Raw genomic sequence first — 25,254 nt, forward strand, 5'->3', positions numbered from 1 at the left:
TCCCCTGTACATTCCTTGGCATTACTGTCTGTTGGATCTTATTAATATTGTGTTAAAACACAGAAAAACGAGCCCTTAGGTATACACTTCTTTCCCCTATTTTACATATATATATATATATATATATATATATATATATATATATATATATATATATATATATATATATATATATATATATATATATATATGACTCACCACTTCCTGAAGTCATGGCAGCCGAATTTCGGTAATAATAAAACACAAAAAGGGTAGCGTCAATCAACGTGGTAGTGAAAGATGATCCACAGTGCGTCACGACGGCGTCCTTCGACATCATGGCTCTCACACATAAAACCGGATGAGAATTCAAATTTAATGAAAACATGACTTACCTTCGAGACAACAGCCTAAAAATGCCACTCTCCGATGAGAAGTATGAGGGAAAATTATAATTAAAAACGCCTCCTAAGTACACCATGCCAATAATTAACCAGTGAAGCTGAAACGTGTGGTCACAGGTGGCTGCAGTGGTCACAGCCGAAGCCAAAGTGACGCTGGCAAAACTCCCGCCGAAAGCAGGCGTTCACCCCGGAGAACGCTGTCTCGCCGTTGCCACGTTGACGCTAATCTGCCTGCAACGCCGTTTCTTCAGCTCACCGTTGTCTCTAGCACTCGGCTCAAAGAGCTGTCCGTTCCTCGGTGCGGAGCTATTTTTTGCGCTCTCTCATGGATTAGTTGTCGGAGCTGTTTTCAGGGTTCTTGGAAAGTTATTTGCTGTTCGGGCGTTCGTACAATTCGTGGCCTCCACATCTGAAAATTCTAAGTTGCAAACGCTGCCCGTGTGTTCGCTCACCGTATAAGTATACGTATCTAAATATGAAAAGGCAACAAAGAAAAATAATTCAGAAAAAGACTCCGGCGCGCCGAATCGAGCATGGGACATCCAAATCATGAGTGCGAGGCGTTAACCACTGAGCCACGAGGGAGCACCTTCTTCGCCGTTCAAACGGCAAGCTATTTATATCTACCGCTTACCGCTGGTAACAGGCATCTCAGGGGGTACTATCGTGTTTTCAGCATTACCATCAAGATGGCGCAATGAGCGTACGTCACCACATCGTCATGACACGGCGCCACGAGCGCTCATTTCCCACGCGTACTTTGCCCCGCGGAGAGGGAGCAAGGTGGACGCTGACGCGAGCGCTCATCTCGCAGTTGGGATAATTGTACGTCTTTGCTGTTCTTGGGCTTTCCCCGGAATGATTCTGTTCTAGTTACCGGGTTCACAAAGGTCACAGAAATCGTGGCATAGTCTCTGTTTGCGAAAAGGGCGCGCTTTTCAGACTGCGAAGTAACAACTGAGACGCTTATTCGCGTTAATCTGTACCTGTGAGTACGTTTCTTGCGTCATTTGTGCGTGAGAAACGCTGGTCACGTTTCGATCTGCTTGCAATTCTGCGCACGACCTTCCAATTTGTTGCTATCACGTTCATTGTTCCGCATTTGCGGCGAATCTGTGACTTTTTCGTTTACGCTAGCCATACACAGCTTTTCGTGCAAACTTGTAGTTACGGTATTGACCTGTAAAGGAGGATACCGTAGCCACTAGACCATATACCGGCGTATAGAACGTCTTAAAATCACCCGCGTGGAAGCTAGCGCGTCTGAACGCTAAATATTGATTTCGCCACGCGTGCGCGATCGTCCCCAGTAAGATGCACGTCGGTGCGTCATGCTCCAAACATTCGCGTACAGCTTATCATAACAGAGAGCTAAGCTTTAGCGTGGATTCGGGCAATGCTTGGCACCACCCGATCGCACCTTCTACGAGCTTGGCCGTAAATGATTTTTGTACTATACGAAGGACAATGCACATACACATGATCTAACAGGGTCTGACATTTAGAAAGTGAACGCTCATTGCTTAACTACCTCTCTGTTTATTTTCAATACGAAGCGAAATGGTAGAGGCCCCCGTACGGTGTGATGTCAGTGCACGGTAAAGTACTCCAGATCAGTTGAAACTTCTAAAGCCCTCTACTACGGCGTCTCTCAAAATGATGTGGTTTGGGGACGGAAACTTCAAGTTATTATTATTATTATCATTATTATTATTATTATTATTATAATTACTATTATTATTAAAGTTTAATTTTACTACGTTCTTTCTTTCAAGACAGTTTTTTCAAGCAATGTGGTTAGCTCGCATTTTCATAGTTGAAAGCAGAAACAAGTTACACAACCGAACAAAAACGAAAAGAAGAAACGTCCTCCAAAAGACACATGTGTTTTCTCACGTGAAGCACAAGCACCGGGCCCTTACCGATATGCACTATCTATCAGTGCCTGATAACTACACTGATTTAGAGAACGCCCGTGTTAGACCAGCTCGTAAAACTGATAACTTGGACAATGCTGTCCCGACCGTGCTATTGCGAACGAATTTTCTTGTCACGCCACGATTATTCCCCAGCTTTGATTCTTATCTCCGTTATTGGCTTCACTTGCTGCTCGGTGACTCAACAGCTGATATATCCAAAAGTGGCTGGCTTGCGTCAGTATTCGTTGACGTATCCCGGCTATTGATTGCGGTGTCCGTTCCATACGCTGTGGATACCACTACAATAGTTGATAGTTTTTGTGTCGGAGATACGCTATCAATGTCGACGACATAATGAATCGAAGTATGAGGGCTTACATAAGCGGTTTCCGTCGTATAAGCTCTTTGAGAAAAATGATGCGGAAGTCAGTTCAGTATGGCAAAGCACGAAACAATACTAAAGAAATATAAACTTATTTTTCGTAGATAAAAGCGCAAACGGCGTGCTCCTGTGAATCATCCTTGCACCAGCACTTTTCAGAGTGATTTTTACGCCTATAACACCTGAGCTAGTAACGTTACGTGAAAATTGCTGCATGAGGTCGAATCAAGCTGCAACGCGAAACACATAGCAACACCAAAGACTGCAAAGTAGAGGGCATAGGTTGGCGAACTCAATCATTTGTCGACACACTCGGACTCACTCACACTCAGATCGAGTCGTGATCTGAGTGGTTCCGGGGGAGTAATATTTTGATTAGTGTTAGTCCGCATGAGCCCAAAGCTCAATATGTATTTCTTGAGTGAGTTACCCGTCGTATGGTTTCTTGCATACTCATCTTCTGCATCACTTCATAGGCGGTGGTCTAGGGGCTAAGGTACTCGGCTGCTGATCCGCAGGTCGCGGGATTGCATTCTGGCTGTGGCAGCTGCATTTCCGATGGAGGCTAAAATGCTGTAGGCTCGTGTGCTAAGGTTTGGGTTCACGTTAAAGAACCCCAGGTGGTCAAAATATGCGGAGCCCTCCACTACGGCGTTTCTCGTAATTATGTAGTGGTTTTGGGATGTTGAACTTTACATATCAATCAAGCAATTACCTTCAGCATCACTCAGCCTCACCTGGACTCATGCTCAGAGTCATGTCGAGATTTATTATAAAGTACACCTTTTCAATATTTATTTATCAGAGGATATTCATATATACCCTAAAGGCTCACTCAGGCATTACATAGTGGGGTTTCAGTTGTACAATAAATTTGCAAATCAAAACGTTGTTATCATATAAGGAAAATGATAAAGGTAAGATAAAGTAAATACAAAGGTGTAAATAAATTAGAGGGTACCTTAACCTCGCCCACCTACTTGTTCAGGGAAGTTCTTGATGAATATATATTGTGTTGTCATCTATTTAAAGTGCCCTTACTCTTTTAAAGCCATTCGTACCTTGTATTCCACGGCACTCTATCAAAAAGCGCCAAAAGGAGAACCGTTTACCTTAGATATTGGTGTTAATGAGCACTAACACCTTGATCGAAAATGCTAATTCTAGCTTAACACACTCATGAGTCGAATCACGCGGACTCACCCACACTCATATGATGTTTTGTGGGGTTTAACGTCCCAAAACCACCATATGATTATGAGAGACGCCGTAGTGGAGGGCTCCGGAAATTTTGACCACCTGGGGTTCTTTAACGTCACACTCATATCGAACCATGAGTCTGTGTCTGAGTGAGTTTGATTGAGTCCGAGCGAGTCTGGTTGAATGAAATTTTCTTAAGTGTGCCTGCAAGCGAGTCTGGCTCAGGTAAATTCTGGTAGTCCAAGTGAGTCCAAAGCGCAAGATATATTTCTCGAGTGAGTCTGAGTGCGTTCCACAACTATTGCCGACCGATAGTGGTGGGTGAATGAAATCTTTCCCTTTCAAGCTGAACATTGCACTCTCGTCTTGTACGGAATTGCTTTCGTCTTAAGCAATACAAACAAGGAAAGCCATCGAAGCAGTTCTAACTTTTATTTATTTATTTGGTTTATGTACATAGAAACCACGAAGACACAGAGGGAATAGGGAAGGAAAAGGCTGACAACTGCCAGCTATACAGGCACAACACCGGCCTGTTTTTTTTAGGAAGGGGAGACATCGAGGAAAGGAGGGAAGAAAAAAAGGAGAAAGAGCAAGAAAGTAAAACAAGAGGGAAAAATCACACACAAGCAAACAAATAGATAGTCACTTGAAACACTCCTATGAACGCGACGCCAAGTTCGTTTTCCTATAGAAAGTTAAAAGGGCTCTATGGGCCTGGTGACGCCTAGAAGCACATCGTCATGGGAACAGGCAACCGTCAAGAGTCGGGTACCGAAGTCCTAAACAGTCCGTAGTCCTTTTTGCGTAGTGCATGCGGCACAACAAAAGCAGGGTGCTCTAAAATGACATGCTACACTGTCTCGCAGGAGCCACACGACGAACATTTCGCCATGTGGCTCCTGCGAGACACTAAAACACGTCATTCAAAGCAGGTACCACGTACGAAACACGCATTAACACTTTTTCTCTTTGGCGAAACGTATATCTTTACTTGAATCTCCATCCCTCTTTCTCTTCTGCTTAACGCATGAAAGAGTTAAACAGAAGGAACTTGTTTTTTGTTCAACTCATGGATAAGTTATGTTTAACCCAATACAGGCTAAGGTCAACGCATTCCTATGAAGGTAGTACAACAGAAAACAAAAATGTTTCAGCACTTTTTTTTTCAACAACACGCCTACATTAGCCCGAAATTAATTCAAATTATTGTTCAGTGCTTACTAGACATCTTAAAAACTAATAAGTTGCAGAAAATTGTGCGCCGACTATGTAATGAGCACGTCATTAGCAGCTTTACCTTGTCTTGAATGCTTATCATGAAATCTTGCGGTGGTTACAAAAAATTCAAAGAGAAAATATGGAACGTCCGCATTTTTTTATTCTCTCGAAAAGACAACTTGTACTGATTTCGTTTTTATTTTTTTAACCTCAGCTTTTTGCACTTAATTATTCAGGAACCTAACCACGTTAGCTATCATTACAGGCTGTACTCTAAATGATTGCATGTGTCGTGACCTAAAATGTAGATATAATTTTTTTTGATAACCGTACAATAATGTCACTTGAGTTTTGCTGCCCCTTCCTGCCCATTTTAGCGGAAACTTGGGCCCGTGTGAGATTCTTACTTGATAAAAATATACGCGCAATAGCCGAGCTAAAGAAGGTTAGACAGACGGGACATTATATGCATTTTTTATTATTCTTTGCATATTCATGTGCTGCGGCATAACGTTTTATGCATAGCTTGGCTAAACAGCAAAGATTAGGTCACATTACATGCCAACACATACCAACTGCCATGAAAGAGAAAGTTAAAGAGACCACACTTTTGTGCATACATTTGTCTGTTTCCTTGTTTGTTTGTTTGTTTGTTTGTTTCACCACAAATCAGCATGGGCACATTCATTGCCAAATAAATGTCCCGCAGGTTGCGGGTTCGAATCCCTGCTGCGGCGGCTGCACTTCTGATGGAGGTGGAAATGTTGTAGGCCCGTGTGCTCAGATTTGAGTGCACGTTAAGGAACCCCAGGTGATTGAAATTTCCGGAGCCCTCCACTACGGTGTCTCTCATAATCATATGGTAGTTTTGGGACGTTAAACCCAACATATCAATCAATTATTGCCAAAGTAAGGTCGGGGGTGAAGGAGACAGTTGAAATAACGGGAAAAGATACTTGAAATCGGCTCTCAGAAAAACGCATGCACCACGATGAAGAGGGCTAAGGACAAACGCTGTCATGAAAAATCAGGCCCATTATGACGCTTACTTGCTGTCTTTTTCTCTTTTTTTGTGTGTGTGCGTGTGTGTGTGTGTGTGCTTGAGACATGCGTGCGCGTACCCCTGCTAAAGGAATCATGCACTGGTGGAGAGAAAAAATACAGCGTAAGAAGAATCAAGAGACTCAGCCATTTTTAGGCCTCGCAACCCAAAGCGGAGTGTCATTGCAAATACGGAAGCGTGACGCCCTGATAAGATGAAAGCTTTCGGGTGATGTCGCAATGGCATTGGGAGAAGGAGCGACACAGTGCGGTCACAAGGCCCGTACACATAGTACCGATAAGCCAGAGAAAGTGACCGTGGCTGGGACTACACTCCTGAAACAGTGCCAGTGATGCGGAAAAAAGGGTATGTGTACACTTGCCAGCTGCGTTAGTGCCCGCGAGGATGCCTGCTTGCGATAAAAACAAGCACAGCATCACGCTCCTTTTGCAACCCTAGTCTCCCCCTCTCCTGACAGAAAAATTCTTCGCTTTATGCCAGCAGCATGTTTTATGGCAAATGCGCACTTTTAACAACTACTGACACGCACGAGCATTGGGAGTCATCGACACAGTTGCGTTTCGTGCACTACTGAAACACCTTGGGGATCTCATTGAGCTCTGTAACTTCAGTGTTCTACAATGAGCGTGAAACGTTCACCACACACACTTCAAGGGTGTACCGCCATTTCGTTCTAGAGCATTTCAACCATTGCGATGATGAAATGTGCGTTCCTGTTGCTTCAGTTTTTTCGCTTTCATTTCGCTATAGACAAACGACACACTACTGGTTGCCCATATCAGTAGTGGTTGGTCTGCAGTGCTTTGAAGACACCATCTTTCTTGAAAATAAAATTGCCGAATATGCGGAGCTTTAAGTAGCATTGCACCACGGCATTAAGTTCCACCATGCAACAACATCACGCGACATTGATTTATTGATATGAGGGGTTTAACGTCCCAAAACTACCATGTGATTATGAGAGACGCCGTAGTGGGGGGCTCCAGAAGTTTTGACTACCCGGGGTTCTTGATGTGCACCCAAATCTGAGCTCATGGGCCTACAGCATTTTCGCCTCTATCGAAAATGCAGCTGCCGCAGCCAGGATTCAGTCAAGTACCTTAGCCACAACAACACCGCGGCGGGGCGATCACGAGACATTACCCATGGTGAAAGGAGAAAGGCACCTCGAGAACGACGTCGACGTCTGCTGAGAAGTTACACCTCAGAATAGATTTTTCTTGGTATGTGATACATCTGACAAATTATTTTGTATACCGGTCCTTTGCTTGAAGCATCACGCGCGTTGAAAGAAGAAGAAGAAGAAGAAGAAGAAGAAGAAGAAGAAGAAGAAGAAGAAGAAGAAGAAGAAGAAGAAGAAGAAGAAGAAGAAGAAGAAGAAGAAGAAGAAGAAGAAGAAGAAGAAGAAGAAGAAGAAGAAGAAGAAGAAGAAGAAGAAGGTACAGTGAGCTATGACTTATATCACATAGATTATTGGCATTCAATGAAATCGAAATTACGCTAGCATTTAGATAGAGTTATGGAAACACTTATTTACCGGTTGAGGCTAGGCACTGCATACACAAAACATTTTTTGCACAGAATAGGCAGAGCTGAAACTCCCGAATGCGAATGTGAATTTATAAATGAAGACATATGTCACCTCCTTATAGACTGTCCACATCTTGGCATGCCGAGACGCCGTCTTAAATCAGAACTGTTAGCATTAGACCCCTGATCGTTTAGCATCAATACATTTCTGGGTCCGTGGCCAACTGGTTCTTCACAGACGTATGCTTTAAAAGCTTTAAAATGCTTTTTTACAAGACACCGGAATTGCTGGCCAGTACAAATAAATTACGAACTTTCACCTGTTTAACACGTTGTAGTTATCATGCACAGCATTATACGACATCTATCACATGTGTGTGCTGAAGTACAAGGAGTGCCGACTGTTAAGTCACATAGATAATTGAATACATCTCCATAAGGACCAGAGGTGTGATGTGCTATTTTGTGCCGGTTGGATCCAATGTTAACGAGGGACATTATCACAGACTGCATTCGTTGACTTTGGAACATTTTCTTATCGTTGTGTTTGTTGGTGTAGTTTGATATGTGCGTATGAGTGTGTTTCTGCAAATGTGTACTCAGTGTTATAATTTCCATGCACTGCTCTGTGTTCTCCGTTAAGATATGTGTTCAACTTTCAACTTTCACTCAAGGGCTAAGGAGTAAAGCCGGCGCCGTACTTGCGCGCTAACATCTCCTTATATTTCATATCAATAAAAGTAAGAAGCGAATAATTACAAGTAAGTAGGTCGGCCAAGATCGCGGGACCTTGCAAAACATTATTTGGTTTATAGGAAGTTTCAAATAAGCTTTTGGATTCAATCTGTGCTTGCCATCCACTTTCTGCTCTGAACTTCCATAGATTATCTGCGCGATAGAAAACAACAAAAACGCTGACCAAGGTAAAATGCACAAAAATAAAAAGACGTTTCGGCTCCCTACACGGGAGCCTTGTTCACAGTGACCGCAAATGGCATAGTGCGCTCTTCTTATGCACGTTTCAGCGCGTGTTGCAGACATCGCGCGTACACAGGGGGGGGGGGGGGGGGAGTATCTCAATATTTCTGTTCAGCGTATGCGCATTAGTTTGAATGGCCGGAGATTCCTTGTGCAATCACGGAAACAACTTTCTCTCCGGGGCAATGATGCAGGCTTTATCCCAGTCGATAGCGTGTCCAGTAGACGCAACATGTTATCCGAGGGTATCATCTGCGCACGTGGCTGCTCGATACCTTTCACTCGCTGACTAGTGTGGGCATTTTTTATGAACTTTTCCAACTCACCTTTTCACGCGATAGCCTTCAAGAGCTCGTTTCACACCAATTCCGGCATCGGCGTCGGTGTCGTTGGTTGTAAGCGAAAAATCGTCGTGTTTGCGTGACCGAAAAATCGAGTGCCTTTGCGTGTACGATAAATCGAGTAAGATGCAAATAAAATAAATAATAAGACTTCCGAGTCACAGACAGGATATAACCCGGGTTGTTAAGTGGTTGTTCCACCACAGAGCCACGTATCTGCTTGTGATTACAGTGAAAATAACTTGCTGTGCTTAGAAATTTAGTGAAAGTAACTTTCATGCTTTAAAACACAGGCGTCTTGTATATGTTCGTCCCAATGCAACATGAAATATTGGCTTAAGGCGTGGTACAAGCTTACATTTCCATCGGGCGTCAGAACATGAGATTATCGTAACAACTTGATAGTTTCATATGGCAGTCAAGGTTTTTTGTTCGGTTAAAACATTCACTACGAGAAAAAAACACAAACAAGAGCCAAAATACAAATAATTTGGTAAACGTCATATGTATTTATTTCAATGAATTATTCATCACCTATTGTGCTCGAATTTTCAAATTCTAGTCGATTAATGATTCTCGCTGTTCGAATGCTTGTTCTTCTGCAGAATGAGTGCAGTTGCATTGAAAGAGCCTCCAAGGAACCACTCTAAAACGAAACTTTAAGATTGCAAGGTGTGGTACAGGTGGCAATGGTAAAGTTGCACATTTCACAGTATACATTAGAAGGCTGCGCGTGAAGTGCACCGGCTGTCATTAACGTTATGGCAGAGGACGATAAGGTAAAAAAAGCACAGTTACTCACATTTCTTGAGTACATTTCAGCATTGAGTAGATTTTTGACTGAGAGTCCTGACGAATTAGTCGAATCCTCATAGCTGGGCCTCCGGTTGCTTATACGGTCGCGTTCATTTTGCACAGCTGTAAAGATAGGACACAAGAAAAAATGTTAATTCTCAGACACAGCCATCACTCAGGCGAATGCAGCGCATAAAAATTCACATAGAAACAGCACCAATAACGAGGGACAAGAAAAGACGGAAAAAGAAGGGAGCAGGTTCGGTTCATGCCCATGGCAAGTTATCTTTTCACCCACTTTTCTTTCTTCACATTTACATTACAATTTTTGGTCTAATAACTTCCCCTATACTTTTGTTGGCATTATTGTCAGTAAGATTTCTATAATATTGTGTCGAAACACGGAAAAACGAGCCTTTAGGTATACACTTCTCTTCCTTATATATATATATATATATATATATATATATATATATATATATATATATATATATATATATATATATATATATATATATATATATATATATATATATATATATATATATATATATATATATATATATATATATATATATATATATATATATATATATATATATATATTGTTAAGACGTTTATTGGCGGACACTCGTTGATGATTCACGACAGCGACAGTCAATGCGGGGACCGACTCTCTGCACGAGCTGCTCTTCTTCTTATGAAAAGGGCGACCCACTAGAAGGCACTCGAGAGGACGACCCATTGTTCGAAGGCTTTGCCACAACTACCCCGGGTACGAAAAGAGAGCCGCCTGGTGACCTAACAGGTGGTTACAATGAGCGGGTCATGGTAGGCCTTGAGGCGCTCCACGTTAACAATGTCGCGTCCTCGACGGCGCATGTCCGAAGATGGTTCGATTAGTTCAATCAAGTAGTTGACAAGGGGAAGTGCGTTTGACGACACGGTAGGGGCCTTCGTATTTGGGCAATAGTTTTGAAGATAGACCAGTTGCAGTGGTAGGGATCGAAAGCCAAACGAGCACTCCAGGGAGGAACGTGGGCGCAGTAGTGCTGGCGTCAGCGCGAATGCTTTTTTGCCGCTCTTGATCATGCGCAGTAAAGGTCTTTGCAAGCTCTCGACACTCTTCATCAAGCTTGGCTGTAGCAGAAATAGGCGCCCACTCAGACGGATCTGGCCTGTACGGAAGAATCGTGTCGATGGTGTGCGACGGGTGCCTTCCATATAATAAAAAGAAAGGTGAAAAGCCAGTAGTGCTCTGAGGGGCGGTGTTATATGCGTAGGTGACGAAGGGTAGAATGGAATCCCAATTTGTGTGATCGGCGGCGACGTACTTGGAGAGCATGTCGCCGAGCGTACGGTTGAAGCGTTCAGTGAGGCCATTCGTCTGCGGGTGGTAAGTAGCAGTTTTGCGGTGAACAACGTTGCACTTTTTAAGAATGGCTTCGGCGACTTCAGACAGGAAGACGCGGCCTCGGTCACTGAGCAGTTCCGGGGGTGGACCGTGTCGCAAAATGAATCGTTGGAGCAGAAAGGAGGCCACATCGCTCGCTGTAGCCGCGGGGAGAGCGGCCGTTTCGGCGTATCGCGTGAGGTGGTCCACAGCGACAATGGCCCAGCGGTTACCAGCCGACGTCTGTGGAAGTGGCCCATACAAATCGATGCCAACGCGCCCAAAGGGCCCGGCAGGGCAAGGTAGAGGTTGCAGACCTACCGGTGATAGCTGCGTTGAAGCTTTTCGGCGCTGACAATCTATGCAGGAGTGAACGAATTTCTGTACGAAGCGGTAAATGCCGCACTAAAAGTACCGTTGGCGAATGCGGTGGTAAGTCTTCGATACCCCGGAGTGCGCACATTGCGGATCGGAATGAAAGAACTCGCATATGTCACAGCGCATACTGCGAGGTATGACTAGTAGCCACTGGCGGCCGTCACCATTGTAATTGCGCCTGTGGAGGAGGTCGTCGCGAATGGCGAAATGGTGGGCTTGACGACGCAACGCGCGAGTGGATGGAGTGGATGGATCAGCCAGCAAGTCGACCAGTGAGGCGATCCATTGATCCTTGCGCTGTTCAGTAGCAATGGTATGAATGCTAATGAAAGAAATGGCAAGGTGAGACGCAGAGTTGTGGGCATTGTCATCAGGCAAGGAAGAGCGTGACAGGGCGTCGGCGTGAGCATGTTGCCTTCCATTGCGGTACAGCACGCGGATATCATAGTCTTTCAGGCGAAGTGCCCACCGGGCGAGACGGCCTGAGGGATCTTTCAATAACGACAACCAGCATAGTGCGTGATGGTCGGTGACGACATCAAATGGGCGACCATACAAATAAGGTCGGAACTTCGTAAGGGCCCAGACGATTGCCAAACATTCCTTCTCGGTGACGGTGTAATTAGTCTCGGCCTTAGTAAGCGTACGGCTTGCATACGCCACGACATATTCCGGGAACCCTGGTTTGCGCTGCGCAAGGACAGCGCCAAGGCCGATACCACTGGCATCCGTGTGTACCTCTGTAGGGGCCGTAGGGTCGTAGTGGTGGAGTATGGGAGGTGACGTCAACAAACGACGGAACGTTGTGAAAGCGTCTTCGCACTGTGATGACCACGAATGGAGAGGCCCGTTACTTCCAAGGAGCTTCGTCAGCGGCGATATGATAGTCGCGAAGTTTCGAATGAAGTGCCGATAGTAGGAACACAGCCCTACGAAACTGCGCAGTTCCTTGACGGATGTCGGCTTGGGGAACTCGGCCACGGCCCGAAGCTTAGCTGGATCAGGGAGAATTCCGTCCTTGGACACGACGTAGCCGAGTATTGTCAGCTGCCGAGCTGCAAATCTGCACTTCTTTAGGTTCAGTTGCAGACTGGCGTCACTCGGACGCGTTAAAACATGCCGTAGGCGCTGAAGATGCGTCGAGAAGTCCGGAGCGAAAACGACGACGTCATCGAGGTAGCACAGGCACGTGTGCCACTTCAGGTCACGCAGAACAGTATCCATCATGCGCTCAAAGGTGGTGGGCGCATTGCACAGCTCAAACGGCATGACGTTGAATTCGTACAAGCCGTCGGGGGGACAAAAGCGGTCTTCGGTCGAGCGTCCTCAGCCATAGGTACTTGCCAGTACCCTGAGCGCAAATCGAGGGATGAAAAGAATTCTGCTCCTTGCAGGCTGTCAATAGCGTCATCTACCCGCGGTAGTGGGTACACGTCCTTACGAGTGATCTTGTTGAGGCGTCGGTAGTCCACACAGAACCGCACAGAACCGTCCTTCTTCGTGACGAGAACGACAGGAGACGCCCAGGGGCTGCTAGAGGGTCGAATAACATCACGGCGAAGCATGTCGTCGACATGCTCGTTGATTACATGGTGTTCTGTGGGAGATACGCGATATTGACGCTGTCTCAGTGGTGGCTGTGTGCCTGTGTCGATGCGATGCGTAATGGTGGATGTGCGGCCGAGAGGAGGTTGAACGACATCAAAAGAAGACCGGAATTCTTCCAACAGGCCCAGAAGCTGGGAACGCTGGCCTAGCCTAAGGTTGTCGGGAATGTGGAGACCGAATACATCATCGGATGATGAAGCAGATGTCGAAACAGCACTAAGCGTACTGTAACTTGAGCAGTGCATGTCATCGGGTTGATCCATATCTTGTTCTGGAACTTGAGCAGTGCATGTCATCGGGTTGATCCATATCTTGTTCCATAACTTGTTCGTCTTCGATGGTTTCCACGCTGCCGAGACATTCCGCTCGCACCAACGTAACGCTGTACGGGGATGAGTTCACTACAAAAATAGTGGTGCTGCCGTGAGTGAGTTGCAAGGTCGCGAAAGGAACCAGCAAGCCTTTTCTGATGAAAACACGATGAGATGGCGAGCAAGATTGTGTGGTCAGGAACCGCTGACAAAGCCGAGAGACCAGCATCACGTGGTGGCGATCGACGGGTCATCAAGCGCTGCCGCCGCAGCTCGTCGTAACTTTGGCATAATGTAATGATTTCTGCCACAGTATGAGGGTTCTTGGCCAGGAGCATGGTGAAGGCATCGTCGGTGATACCTTTTAGAACATTCGTGATTTTGTCAGCCTCTGACATGTTCAGGTCGACTTTCTTGCACAAGTCAAGGATGTCCTCGATGTAACTTCTGAAGGACTCGCCAGTCTGCTGTGCTCGTTCACGTAAACGCTGTTCGGCTTGCAGTTTACGAACGGCAGGGCGGCCGAACACGTCAACGACAGCGGTCTTAAAAGCGGACCAATTCGGGAAATCAGATGCGTGGTTATTGTACCACATTCCGGCTACACCCGCAAGGTAGAAGAACAGGTTACCGAGTTTAGCTGCCTCATCCCAATGATTGGGGACGCTCACACGCTCGTACATGGCAAGCCAGTCCTCGACGTCGGTGCCATTCGCGCCGGTGAAGACAGGAGGGTCGCGGATGCGGGGGACACCTGGACATGGCGTCGGTGTAGGAGGGAGCGTTTGCTGAGCGGCGTCCTGGTGCATGGTAGAAGGCACGGTACGGGATCGAAGCTCGAAGGGCGTCGAATGCGAACCAAAGATGTTTGAAGGGGACAGCACTCTCCACCAAATTGTTAAGACGTTTATTGGCGGACACTCGTTGATGATTCACGACAGCGACAGTCAATGCGGGGACCGACTCTCTGCACGAGCTGCTCTTCTTCTTATGAAAAGGGCGACCCACTTGAAGGCACTCGAGAGGATGACCCACTGTTCGAAGGCTTTGCCACAATATATATATATATATATATATATATATATATATATATATTTGAGTCCTAATTGTCACGCTGCACGATTTTACAACAAAGGAATGAAGTAGTCGCCAATAATTTTTTCGTTTATAAAAATTAACCTATGATTCATAGTTATATTTGTAACTCAAAGGTGTTCGCCTAAATCTGCAGACATCAATGAGGCAGATTCTGAACTGACATATGTCAGGGTTACTTCGAACAAGGTACATATTTCATGCTCATTTTTTATAAATAAATAAAGCTCGCGAAATATGAAAAACAACGCGTGACCGCGCTCACACCGATGGATGGATGGATGGATATGTCTGTACCCTTTAAATTGGGCGGTGGCTGGCGCCACCAAGCCGTAATACTTAATGAACCAAAAACTAGATTTATTTTTTTTGCTTTAAATAGTGAGATTGAGGATTCGTATTTTGCAGTGAAGGCTTTAATTTTCACTCATGCCTTGACTTTCGCCACCAATCAGATGACCTTTGTCTAGTTAATTCTACCCGCTTAAAAGTCTATTTTGCCCTCCCTGTCCCTAAACCCCAGTGCATTGAAAAACTCTGCGCCATCATACTGAACTACAGGGTGAAGTCCTTTACAGAACATTATCAAGTGTTCGGCAGCTTCTTCTTCCTCTCCACACGCACTGCATACCGTGTCTACCCCTTCGTATTTGGCCCGATATGTCTTGGTTCGCAATACTCCCGTCCTGGCCTCAAACAGTAGAGAACTAGCCCGAATATTATCACAGATCTTTTCCTTGGTAATTTCCTGCTTAAAAGTTCGACAGATCTCTAGTGCGGACTTCTCTAGTGCGGACCCACAGAGGAAAGCAGCGCCCTCAAATAAGCTTACCGGAAGCAACCGCTTTGCCCCTTTTCCGCTGCCAGAGACAGCGTTTTGCACATTGGCAAAACGGTCGGGAGCCAACAACATGTGACGCAGTTTTGCAGGTATCCCTTCTGCTTGATTGTACGTCGGTATCACTATTCGTGTCTCACGGTCAATAGTCCTTATTGATAGCGTGGCGGGATCACTGTTCTGAATAGAGCGATTACAGGTGGACTGTGTCAGATCAAGGCGGTGCGTTTCTTCGGACAGGAAGTGGCAGATATCACGATCAGTACTTTTTTATACATTTCCTTCATTGTTACTAGCTATCTCAAACTAACCTTGCTTGAGGACGCTTCTTTCTTATGCGCGCAGAGATCTAGTTGCGTGTTATTTTTCGCGTGTCGCGGGCTTTCTTTATTAACAGGATGAAATGAGCACGCAACTAATACGTTGTGAAAGTAGCTTAGGCAGATGTTATTTCAACATGCGCACATTTGCCTCATTACCATTTTGATAATTATGCGAGAACTGTTTGAGTCCCTACTACGATTATGACTAAATAATTATTTGTCAATTAGGAAAAAATTAACAGTGGCTACTAATTTGAACAGCCGGTCTATATATGTATATATGTATATATATATATATATATATATATATATATATATATATATATATATATATATATATATATATATATATATATATATATATATATATATATATATATATATATATATATACGTGTGTGTGTGTGGTGTTCAAAGGTAAGCTTCATTTTTTTTAGTAAGTTGGCATGTTTCTATGGAAAAAAATTGTCACAGCTTTGCCGCAAAGGCGATAGCAACAAATTGGAAGGTTACGAGCAGAATGGCAAGAAGATTGAAACATGTCCCGCGTTTCTCACGCACAAATTACGCACGGAACGTACTCACAGGTACAGATGAACGTTAATAAGCGTCTCAGTTGTTACTTCGTTGTGTCGGGAAAGCGCGCCACTTTTCGCGAACGGAGGCTGTGCAACGACTGCAGTGACCTTTGTGTACCTCGTAACTACAACAGAATTGTTACAGTGCAAACCTAACGCCTGTCAAGACGTATGATCCTCCCCACTGGGAGATAAGGGCACGCGAAGGATCGACCACTCCTCTCCTCTCCGTGGGCCAAAGTACGCGTGATAGTTGAGAGCCACCACGCGCGCATAGTGCCATCTTGCTGATAATGCTGAAAACACGATAGCTCGCCTCCGAGATGCCCGCCAGCAGTGGTAAGTGGTGGATATAGATAGCTTGCCATGTGAACGTTGAAGGAGGTATCCCTCGGTAGCTCAGTGATTAACGCCTCGCATTCACGACGTGGAGGTCCCACGTTGAATTCCGCACGCCGGAGTCTTTCTTGGGAACGACGAGAAGTTTTTGAAAAACACTTGTGTCTATGCAGCGGCAATCCTATGTAGACTTTTTTAGCGATTACTCGATCATTGCATTTTTCAAAAGTGTGGAAAATTGGGCAGGTTATTCCTATTCACATGTCTGCCTGAAAAACATCTCCTCTTAAATATCGCGCCTTTATTTTTTTAACCAAATATGTTGTAAAATGTTTGAGTACTGTATATTCACCAATCTTGTCAGTTTTCTAGTTGAATGAAACTCTTTCTTCTGTTTAACACAACATGGTTTATCAAACATATTTCACGTGAAAAAATTCTACACTGATCGTCAAACATCTACTGTATATTTTTAGATTTTTGTGAGCCATTTGACACAGTATGTCATAAATACTACTGCTTAAACAATACAATCCTAATTTCTTATAAAATATGTTGACAAGGAATGAGTGTTTTTTTTTTCTAAACCACTCACAATTTGTTTTCTTTATAGGCTCTGACTCTGCATTCGCAGATGTGTATTGAGGCGTTTCTCAAGGCTCAGTCCTTAGGCTTTTAATATTTTTAATCCATATTAGTGATCTTATTTCCGTTGTAAACTCTAACATTCCTATATTTGTGGAAGACCGTGTAACTTTAGAGAGATAACGAATCCGAGCTATTCTTCCCCACTTCAATCTGATCATGGTACAGTTCCTAATCCGTGTAATGAATGCCTAATGCAGCTAATTATTAATAAATGTAAACTCATTCGCGTTTCTAGAAAATCTCTCTGCTCACCACCTTATTACATTGATAACAATAATTTAGAATCAATACCCTAATATAAATACCTCGCCTGTAAATTACAGCAACTCTGAACTAGTTAACTTATATCGAGCACTTAATTAACAAAGCTAATCGCATGTTAGGTTACTTTCTTCGAAATATTTCTCATGTTTCTCCTTCCTTGAAGTTACTCCTTTATAAAACAACAATTTCATCGAAATCAAAGTATGCTACACTGGTCTCGCATCTCACCCAAACAAACCTAATTCTAGCTCTAGAAATGGTACAGAATAACTCCGCATATTCCAGCCACTCTAAATACAGTCGCACTGCCACTATGAATTCTATGAAATTAGACCTTTCCCTCCTGTAATTGTCGTCACGCAGAAACGTGCCGCGCAATGCCTTGTTTCATAAAATGCATTATCATGCACTACGCAATCGCGTCATCTCCGTGTCATCTCATTTATCCCATCGCACAGACCATCGTCATCAAGTCGAACTCGCTACATGCAACACTGCGCACTTTTATCATTAATTTCCATCAAGAACCTCTCGCGATTGCTATGGCCTTCCCGTGGACGTTGTGAACATTATTCACATAAACAGTTCCATAATTCCATAGCTAACATTGCATACTCAGGCCCTTTGTAAACTCACTGTGAGTTCGCATTTGCTTTCTTGTTTTTATGTGCATTTCGTTAGACCTTTATTTGTTTAAATGCAATTGTTCTCCTTTTTTGTTCTTTTATTTGTAAAAGTGGTCTTACCACTACCTCTATGTAATGCATCTGGCCCTATATATATATATATATATATATATATATATATATATATATATATATATATATATATATATATATATATATATACACGCCGCTGAATTATTCGACCCTTCTCTATGGCGTTCGTGCACAACCTAAACGACCCCGGGGCTTCAGAAGCATGCTCGCCTTTCCACAAAAAACTTTTCGCAATCGAGTTGATGGTGACCAAGACATGCTAAGGCTTTAGGCACTGCGGCTAGCATTCTTTTCTTTCTTTTCTGTTCTTGCCTTTTTACTCGGAATTTGTGAACCATGCAGGTGATCTATGACCTCGTCCGACAGCGACTAGGGTCAAAGATGCAAGTAGTGGTTTTGCTTTCTTCATATGTCTTCAGAACCTCGTAGTCGCCATCTATGATTGCTTATATTAACATCATCACCATTATCAGCCTGACTACTCCCACTGCAAGACAAAGGTCTCTTCCATCATCCGCCAATCAACCCGGTCTTGTGCTTTCCGTTGCCACGTTATACCTGCGAACTATTTAAACTCCTCGACCCACCTAACTTTCTGTCTCCCCTTCGTGCATTTGCCTTCCCTGGTAACCAAGTTAATTACCTTTAATGACCAGCCGTTATCCTGCCTGTGTGCTACGTGCCCAGCTCATGGTGTCGTCCTCAATTTAAGCTGAACCTTCTTTGTAACAGTGGCAGAATATTCGCCTGCCGAATATTAGCGACCCTAGTTTATTCATCGGTACATACAAGCGTTGTTCACAAGTGGCATTTCAACTTTGAACGCAGACTACGCGCATGCTTTCAGCACTGCGTAGATGTTACGGCCACCTATTTAGTGACCCCGGCTTCTACCACAGCAGATGCAGCAAGCACAAGCTTTGTTTTGACTTGAGGCACTGCGCGTGCATTGTCACCGGCTCAAGCATGGGGAAACTTGTCGAATATGAAAAACTTCAGCCGTGATCCACAAGCTGTCATAAAACGCACACGTTACATCATGATGGGTGAATGATCTGATCATGGATATTCGGCCACCTTTACGGTACGTGTGGTTGATTGTGGTGGGGGGTGGAACGTAATAAGGGGGGTGGTTTCAGAGCAGGGTTGAGCTTAAGACACAAGTTCTGTAGTGGCGGTCTAATTGTAAATAATATCGCAAATGACAGAAAATTGCAGTTTCTACTCTGCGCTACTGAAAATTAAGCAGTAGATTTCTGTATATGTGCATATATAGTGTACCTGACAATTGGACACTGTTGTTTTATTTCGCGATATGAGGCAGTAACTCAAGCAAAGAGTAATAAGAAGTGCAGTAGTAAGGTTTCTAGTTTAGAAGTTGATATGTAGCAAATGATGGACATGCCAACCATAAAATGGAAAGTTAGATAATTTCTTCAATTGGCACTTCATCGGGTTTTTTGGCTGCAGATCCGTGTTAGAACGTAAGGATTTTTTTTCTCGAAGAACTAATAGAAAAAGGAACTTCGAAAACGGAACTTCAAGAAACGCCAGGCCTGCGCAGAAGGCTCAGCACAGTCACAGCGAAAGCTAGAAGAGCGGCCTTTTAGAGCCTTTTCAAAACACTCATTGGGTAACTACAGCAAGCACACTTGGTTGATACACACTAGGGCATTAATAATGAACTTTCGTGTAGTAGGCTGACATTCGTTATGCTATATTTCTCATTCTTCTGAGAAGCATGGTATCCAGTAAACACTTGCAAGGAATTTCGTGCCAATAGTTCATGCAGTGAGTGAGGACGATGAGAAATTATGGCTGAAGTGGGTGTGCTCCACATTTAGTAGGGGAAGAAGAACATACTTTTGTAATGTTTTGGAGCATTGGACGGCCCACTCGTTGCGCTATTCGCATTGTGCGACGATTGGTTATTCTTTCGCTGTTTTAAAACGCTTTATAAGACGTATTAACGCCATTGCTTTCCCGACATCAAGCCTGCTGAAGGAAAGTTTGTCAACAAGTCACAAGCACCAGCGTGGCTCGGTGGTAGAATACTGGGCTGGCACCCAGCGGACACGAGTTCGAGCCCCACTGTGTCTTTGGTGCTAGGTTTGCCAACAAGTCACAAACACCAGCGTAGCTCAGTCGTACAATACTGGACAAGCACCCAGCAGACCTTGGTTTCGAGCCCCACTGTCTCCTTGGTGCTAGGTTTTTTTCTTTCAAATTTCGCGAATTGTGGTTATGGACGCCGGTGGCGGCGGCGGCAGCGGTAGCGGTGATGGTGGTGGTGGACAACTGCGTGTGACCCTAGTTGTGAACTCATAACAACTTTCACTGTAAAATAAACACAATAAAATTAAAAGCTGCGTGCTGTGTCCCGCCATGGTTAAACCTCTTTTGTATCATCATGATGCAGCCATTTCACTGAAACACTTTACCATATTAAAGGAATCCTGTCAATATTCAAAATTTACAAAGTCTGAAAATTCATTTTTCTACTACTAGCTATGTGAGCGTCTCTGACCAATCTACCACAGCAGACATGCGCCACAGTGCAGAGTGTGTGTGTGGGGGGGGGCGTGTTTGAGAGAGAGAGAGAGAGAGGGAAAAAGACCGTCTCTTACTTATTGGTACGCACACATGCAGTCAAACAATTTTCTTTCCCTGGACATGACACCTCAGTGCCGACATGCTCTGCAAGCATTCCCTTTGACCAGCGTTTGTAGAACAGCACAGCTTGAACAATGCAAGAACACAAATATTGCGCGAGGACAGCGCTGTGACTGTCACGGTACATTGACGTTGCGTGAAATTGTCTAACAACTATATGTTTCAAAAAAGCTGAATATATTTATATATATATGATTACACCGGCAATATGGCATGATCATGACAAGTTATTTTTTGGATTATAAGCATGGTGGACAGAAAAAAGTTACCCTATTAATTACATTAATTACCCTTTCGTTTGAGGCAATCCCTTCCCTACGGCGTCTCTTATAATCATAAGGTGGTTTTTTGACATTAACCCCCCCCCCCATATCAATCAATAAATTGCGGTCTTCATAGCTACCTTGAATTCAAGTTCTTTTAATTCAGGTTTCTGTTTCGCAGGCGCTTTTAAAATCAAATTCTAATGCCGTGGCTATATCGCAAGGAACATTGTACTGCACTGTGCGAAGCATCTGTCACGTAATTGATATATATGAGAGGTTTAACGTCCCAAAACCACCATATGATTATGAGAGACGCCGTAGTAGGAAATTTCGACCACCTGGAGTGCTTTATCGTGCGCCCAAATCTGAGCACACGGGCCTACAACATTTCCATTTCCATCGGAAATGCAGCCACCGCAGCCGGGATGTGATCCCGTGACCTGCGGGTCAGCAGCCGAGTAGCTTAGTCACTACACCACCGCGGCGGGGCACATCTGTCACATAGAAAAATAGTTTCGCAAAGGACGTCATGTAGGAATCATTGTATACGTTAAATTGCCTGCCTTATGGTACAAAAAGCAGAAAAAAAGAACTCATTGGTTAGGTGTGTGGGTGGTGTTGAATAGTCAACGGCGTTTTCTAAGAGGCGCAAGTTGCGATTCCGCCGAAGATGCGATGTAACAAATGTGGAACCTGATAAGCGGTTATTTTGATGAGATGACCAGCACGCGGCAATTGCTGTTTGCAGTAACCTGTATAGCCATCTGTGAATAGCACGTTATCGTAACCAAAGTATGGCTGGTATCCGTGAAAGTAAAGTGGTGTTCTTCAAATCCACAACAGCCAGTCTTCGAGCGCCATGGAGCATTCGTGTTAGCGGACTGTATGCCTGAGGCACCGCAAGGCATTCGGTGGTCATAGTAGCGAAAGTTAGGCCTATAGCGTGAGTAATGCGCGGTTAAGAGCCGTGATATTGCAATTCGGTGTGCGTACCCCTCGGGCTGTAAAAGAGGATAACCTGCGATAGAAGCAGCATGAGTATCGCATGAAAATTTCAAGCGCTTCCCAAGTTTTGTGTATGGACAGCAGACGGCCCTGGACAATGGAAATATTTGCTACTGTTGAAATGTGATCAATAATTTTTCGATTACGAAATATTGCGCAGACACGAGCCATAATTGTGCCGAAGCGAAAAAGCATGAAATTCTCAAACCCCGCAGATGAGTTGCACAAGACTACCGCCTTTGTCCGAACATGAATTTTAGTTAACTCTAGTGTAAGAACTGTAATTAATGGAACGCTACAGGCCTGGTGCACGACGGAGGCCCCGATCACCAGAAGCTGTCCAGCAGCAACTATCCAATATGCAGTAGAGAGCATTCAATAGATTATGTACTCGATGACCGTGGGCATGAATGTGGTACGCGCGAAATACAAATACTGCATCACCTGAGAGCCCTTGCCTAGCGAACAAACTGACTGGTTACATATGGCTCATTAGATCGAAGCATAATTAAGTTACACACGCCACTACCAAGTAAAAATAAAATGAATCAAGCATAGAAGAGTAATTGTTCACGTACAGTTGTGATATGACGGTACTACCACACATTATGACAATACTGATAAAATTGGGAAATTAGTACACTACATATACATCTCTTTCTGTTCCTTCAAAAAAAAATATTGGGCATAAAAAGAACACCATTGACACAAACAGGGTGCTTATCGCAATGAGACCACTACCTGCTCATTGAAAGCTGAAGCTTCTGTTTCGCGAATTCTGTAGAGGGACACACCTGTGCTCCGTTTATTTTTCAAAAGAACTGTGAAATTTTGAAAAAACAACAAACGAGAAATTGAGTGCTAGGGAGTGGCAAATATTCTGACACTGCAAAAGGCCAGAGCTTAAAGTAAGGCTTCTGAATGATTGCAGGGGCGTACCTTTGTAAATAAAGAATGGCGACAGCGCATGGCTCATTCGTCAGCAAAAAATAAAATCTGACGCGTGAGAAGTAACATTTCGCTGAGCATCCTATACGTACTGCATGACAGTGTCTATCATCGTAAAGCGTTTCCGCCCTTCCGGGCGAGCGGACGATGATGTACGACGAAGTGGGCTGCTTGCCAACACTGCGGAATTGCGAGAATAAAGACGGCAAAGCGAAAATAGCAATAGGGCGTGTCGAGTTACAAAGCTTCCATGAAATAAAGCACAGGAGGCAACTCAATACTCGGCACGATGTGAGTGAAGGATGGGTGCAGTCTCAAACGGATCTTCTCCGTGTTTTTTTTTTCCTTCTACCCATTCAATCATTCAGAGTCGAAATATGCCAGGTCATGAAAAGATTAGCCTGGTTGTTTTTTATGCAGCACCCTGACAAATTACATATGCCATTCTTAACAACATGTACCGCCAGAAGTTTAAGTACAAGTTACTGTCGGGATCTGGGTGTAGCGCAGAAGAATAAACAAAAAGGGAAAAAACCGAGGCGCCATTTTATTTATTTTCTAGACAGAGCATTATGAAACCAATCGATGATGATGGGAACCTCAGAAGGTGCTGTTTGCAGTTTTTATCAACATATAGCATATATGAGATAAACGGAACGTCTAATCAAGAGCATGAATGAATGAATAAAGGTTATTTAAATGGTGGCAGTTTCATTCATGAAAGGCGTGGGGGGAGGAGATTAGCCCCTATGCGGTACCACTTATTTTGGATTGACCTTATTACTACTTACTACTTATTACTACTTACTACTTATTTTGGATTGACCTTATTCAATCTCGGAAATGATATCTCAGAAAAAGTGTACACTTACATTAATGAATTTACAGCGAACTGGAGCAGGCCGAGCTTGATTGATTCATATGTGGGGTTTAATGTCCCAAAACCACTATATGATTATGAGCGACGCCGTAGTGGAGGACTCCGGAAATTTCGACCACCTGGGGTTTTTTAACCTGCTCCTAAACCTGAACACACGTGCCTACAGCATTTCCGCCTCCATCAGAAACGCAGCCGCCGCAGCTGGGATTAGATCACGCGACCTGCGGGTCAGACGCCGAGTACCTTAGCCATTAGACATTAGCCACTAGACAGCGAACCGGAGCAGGCCGAGCTGGGGCATATATATTCATTTATTTATTTATTTACAATACTGCTAGTCCTTGCGGGCTGTAGCAGGGGTGGGAGGTGAACAGGTGAACAATACACAAACAATGTTAGGCAAAAAACAAGTCCAGCCGTCGTTGAAAATCCTGTGAGGATCTACATCCTGTAAGTACCTCGGGAGGAAGCGCATTCCAGTCAACAATAGATCGCACCAGAAACGAAAACTTAAATACATCCACCTGCGGTACATAAGCTTGGACAGAAAATGAGTGATTGGTACGAGCCGACACTCGTCCTGGGGGGCGCAGGTATACACTGGGATCCAGCTTGTGGTTCTTATGATACAGGTCATAAATAAATTTAAGCGAGCTATTTTTCTACGTGTAGCTAACGATTGAAGGTCAGCCCTAGCAAGCAAAAGTAATACAGACTGTGTTCTCATGTAATTTGAATAAATAAACCTCGCGGCCAATCTTTGTACTCGTTCAAGTTTGTTAATTTCAGTTTTAGTATGCGGATCCCAGATGATAGCTGCGTACTCCAGCGTTGGTCTAACAATAGTCTTATACGCCAACAATTTAACAGAGGGCATTGCATTACGGAGTTTCCTTCTCAGAAAACCCAGCTTTCGCTTCGCCAGTCCTGTAATGTTGTCAATATGATTGTCCCACTTTAAACTGCTGGATATAGTGACACCTGAGTATTTAAACTCATTAGAACTCTTAATTTCTCTATCGTTTATTGTGTATTTATAGTTAAGGGGGATTTTTTCTTTGAAATTGTCATGCAAACAGTTTTATCAAAATTAATTTTCATGTCCCATTTTTCACACCAGTTGTCAATACATCGAGGAGCATCATTGAGGAGCATTTGATCAGAAACACTTTTCAC

At 44.0% G+C, this 25,254-nt stretch overlaps 1 protein-coding gene across 3 annotated transcripts in view; it reads right to left on the bottom strand.

The window, feature by feature from the left end:
- Hnf4 (Hepatocyte nuclear factor 4) overlaps nucleotides 1–25,254 on the bottom strand; it is a 158,229-nt gene that overhangs the window by 24,674 nt on the left and 108,301 nt on the right. For all 3 annotated transcript variants that reach the window (XM_037427373.2, XM_075877253.1, XM_037427372.2), the window contains exon 3: nucleotides 9,820–9,935. In XM_037427373.2, the coding sequence (XP_037283270.1) occupies nucleotides 9,820–9,935 (116 nt within the window). The remainder of the gene's footprint in view (nucleotides 1–9,819; nucleotides 9,936–25,254) is intronic.

Source organism: Rhipicephalus microplus, chromosome X, assembly GCF_043290135.1.
Source record: "Rhipicephalus microplus isolate Deutch F79 chromosome X, USDA_Rmic, whole genome shotgun sequence".
Taxonomy (NCBI): domain Eukaryota; kingdom Metazoa; phylum Arthropoda; class Arachnida; order Ixodida; family Ixodidae; genus Rhipicephalus; species Rhipicephalus microplus.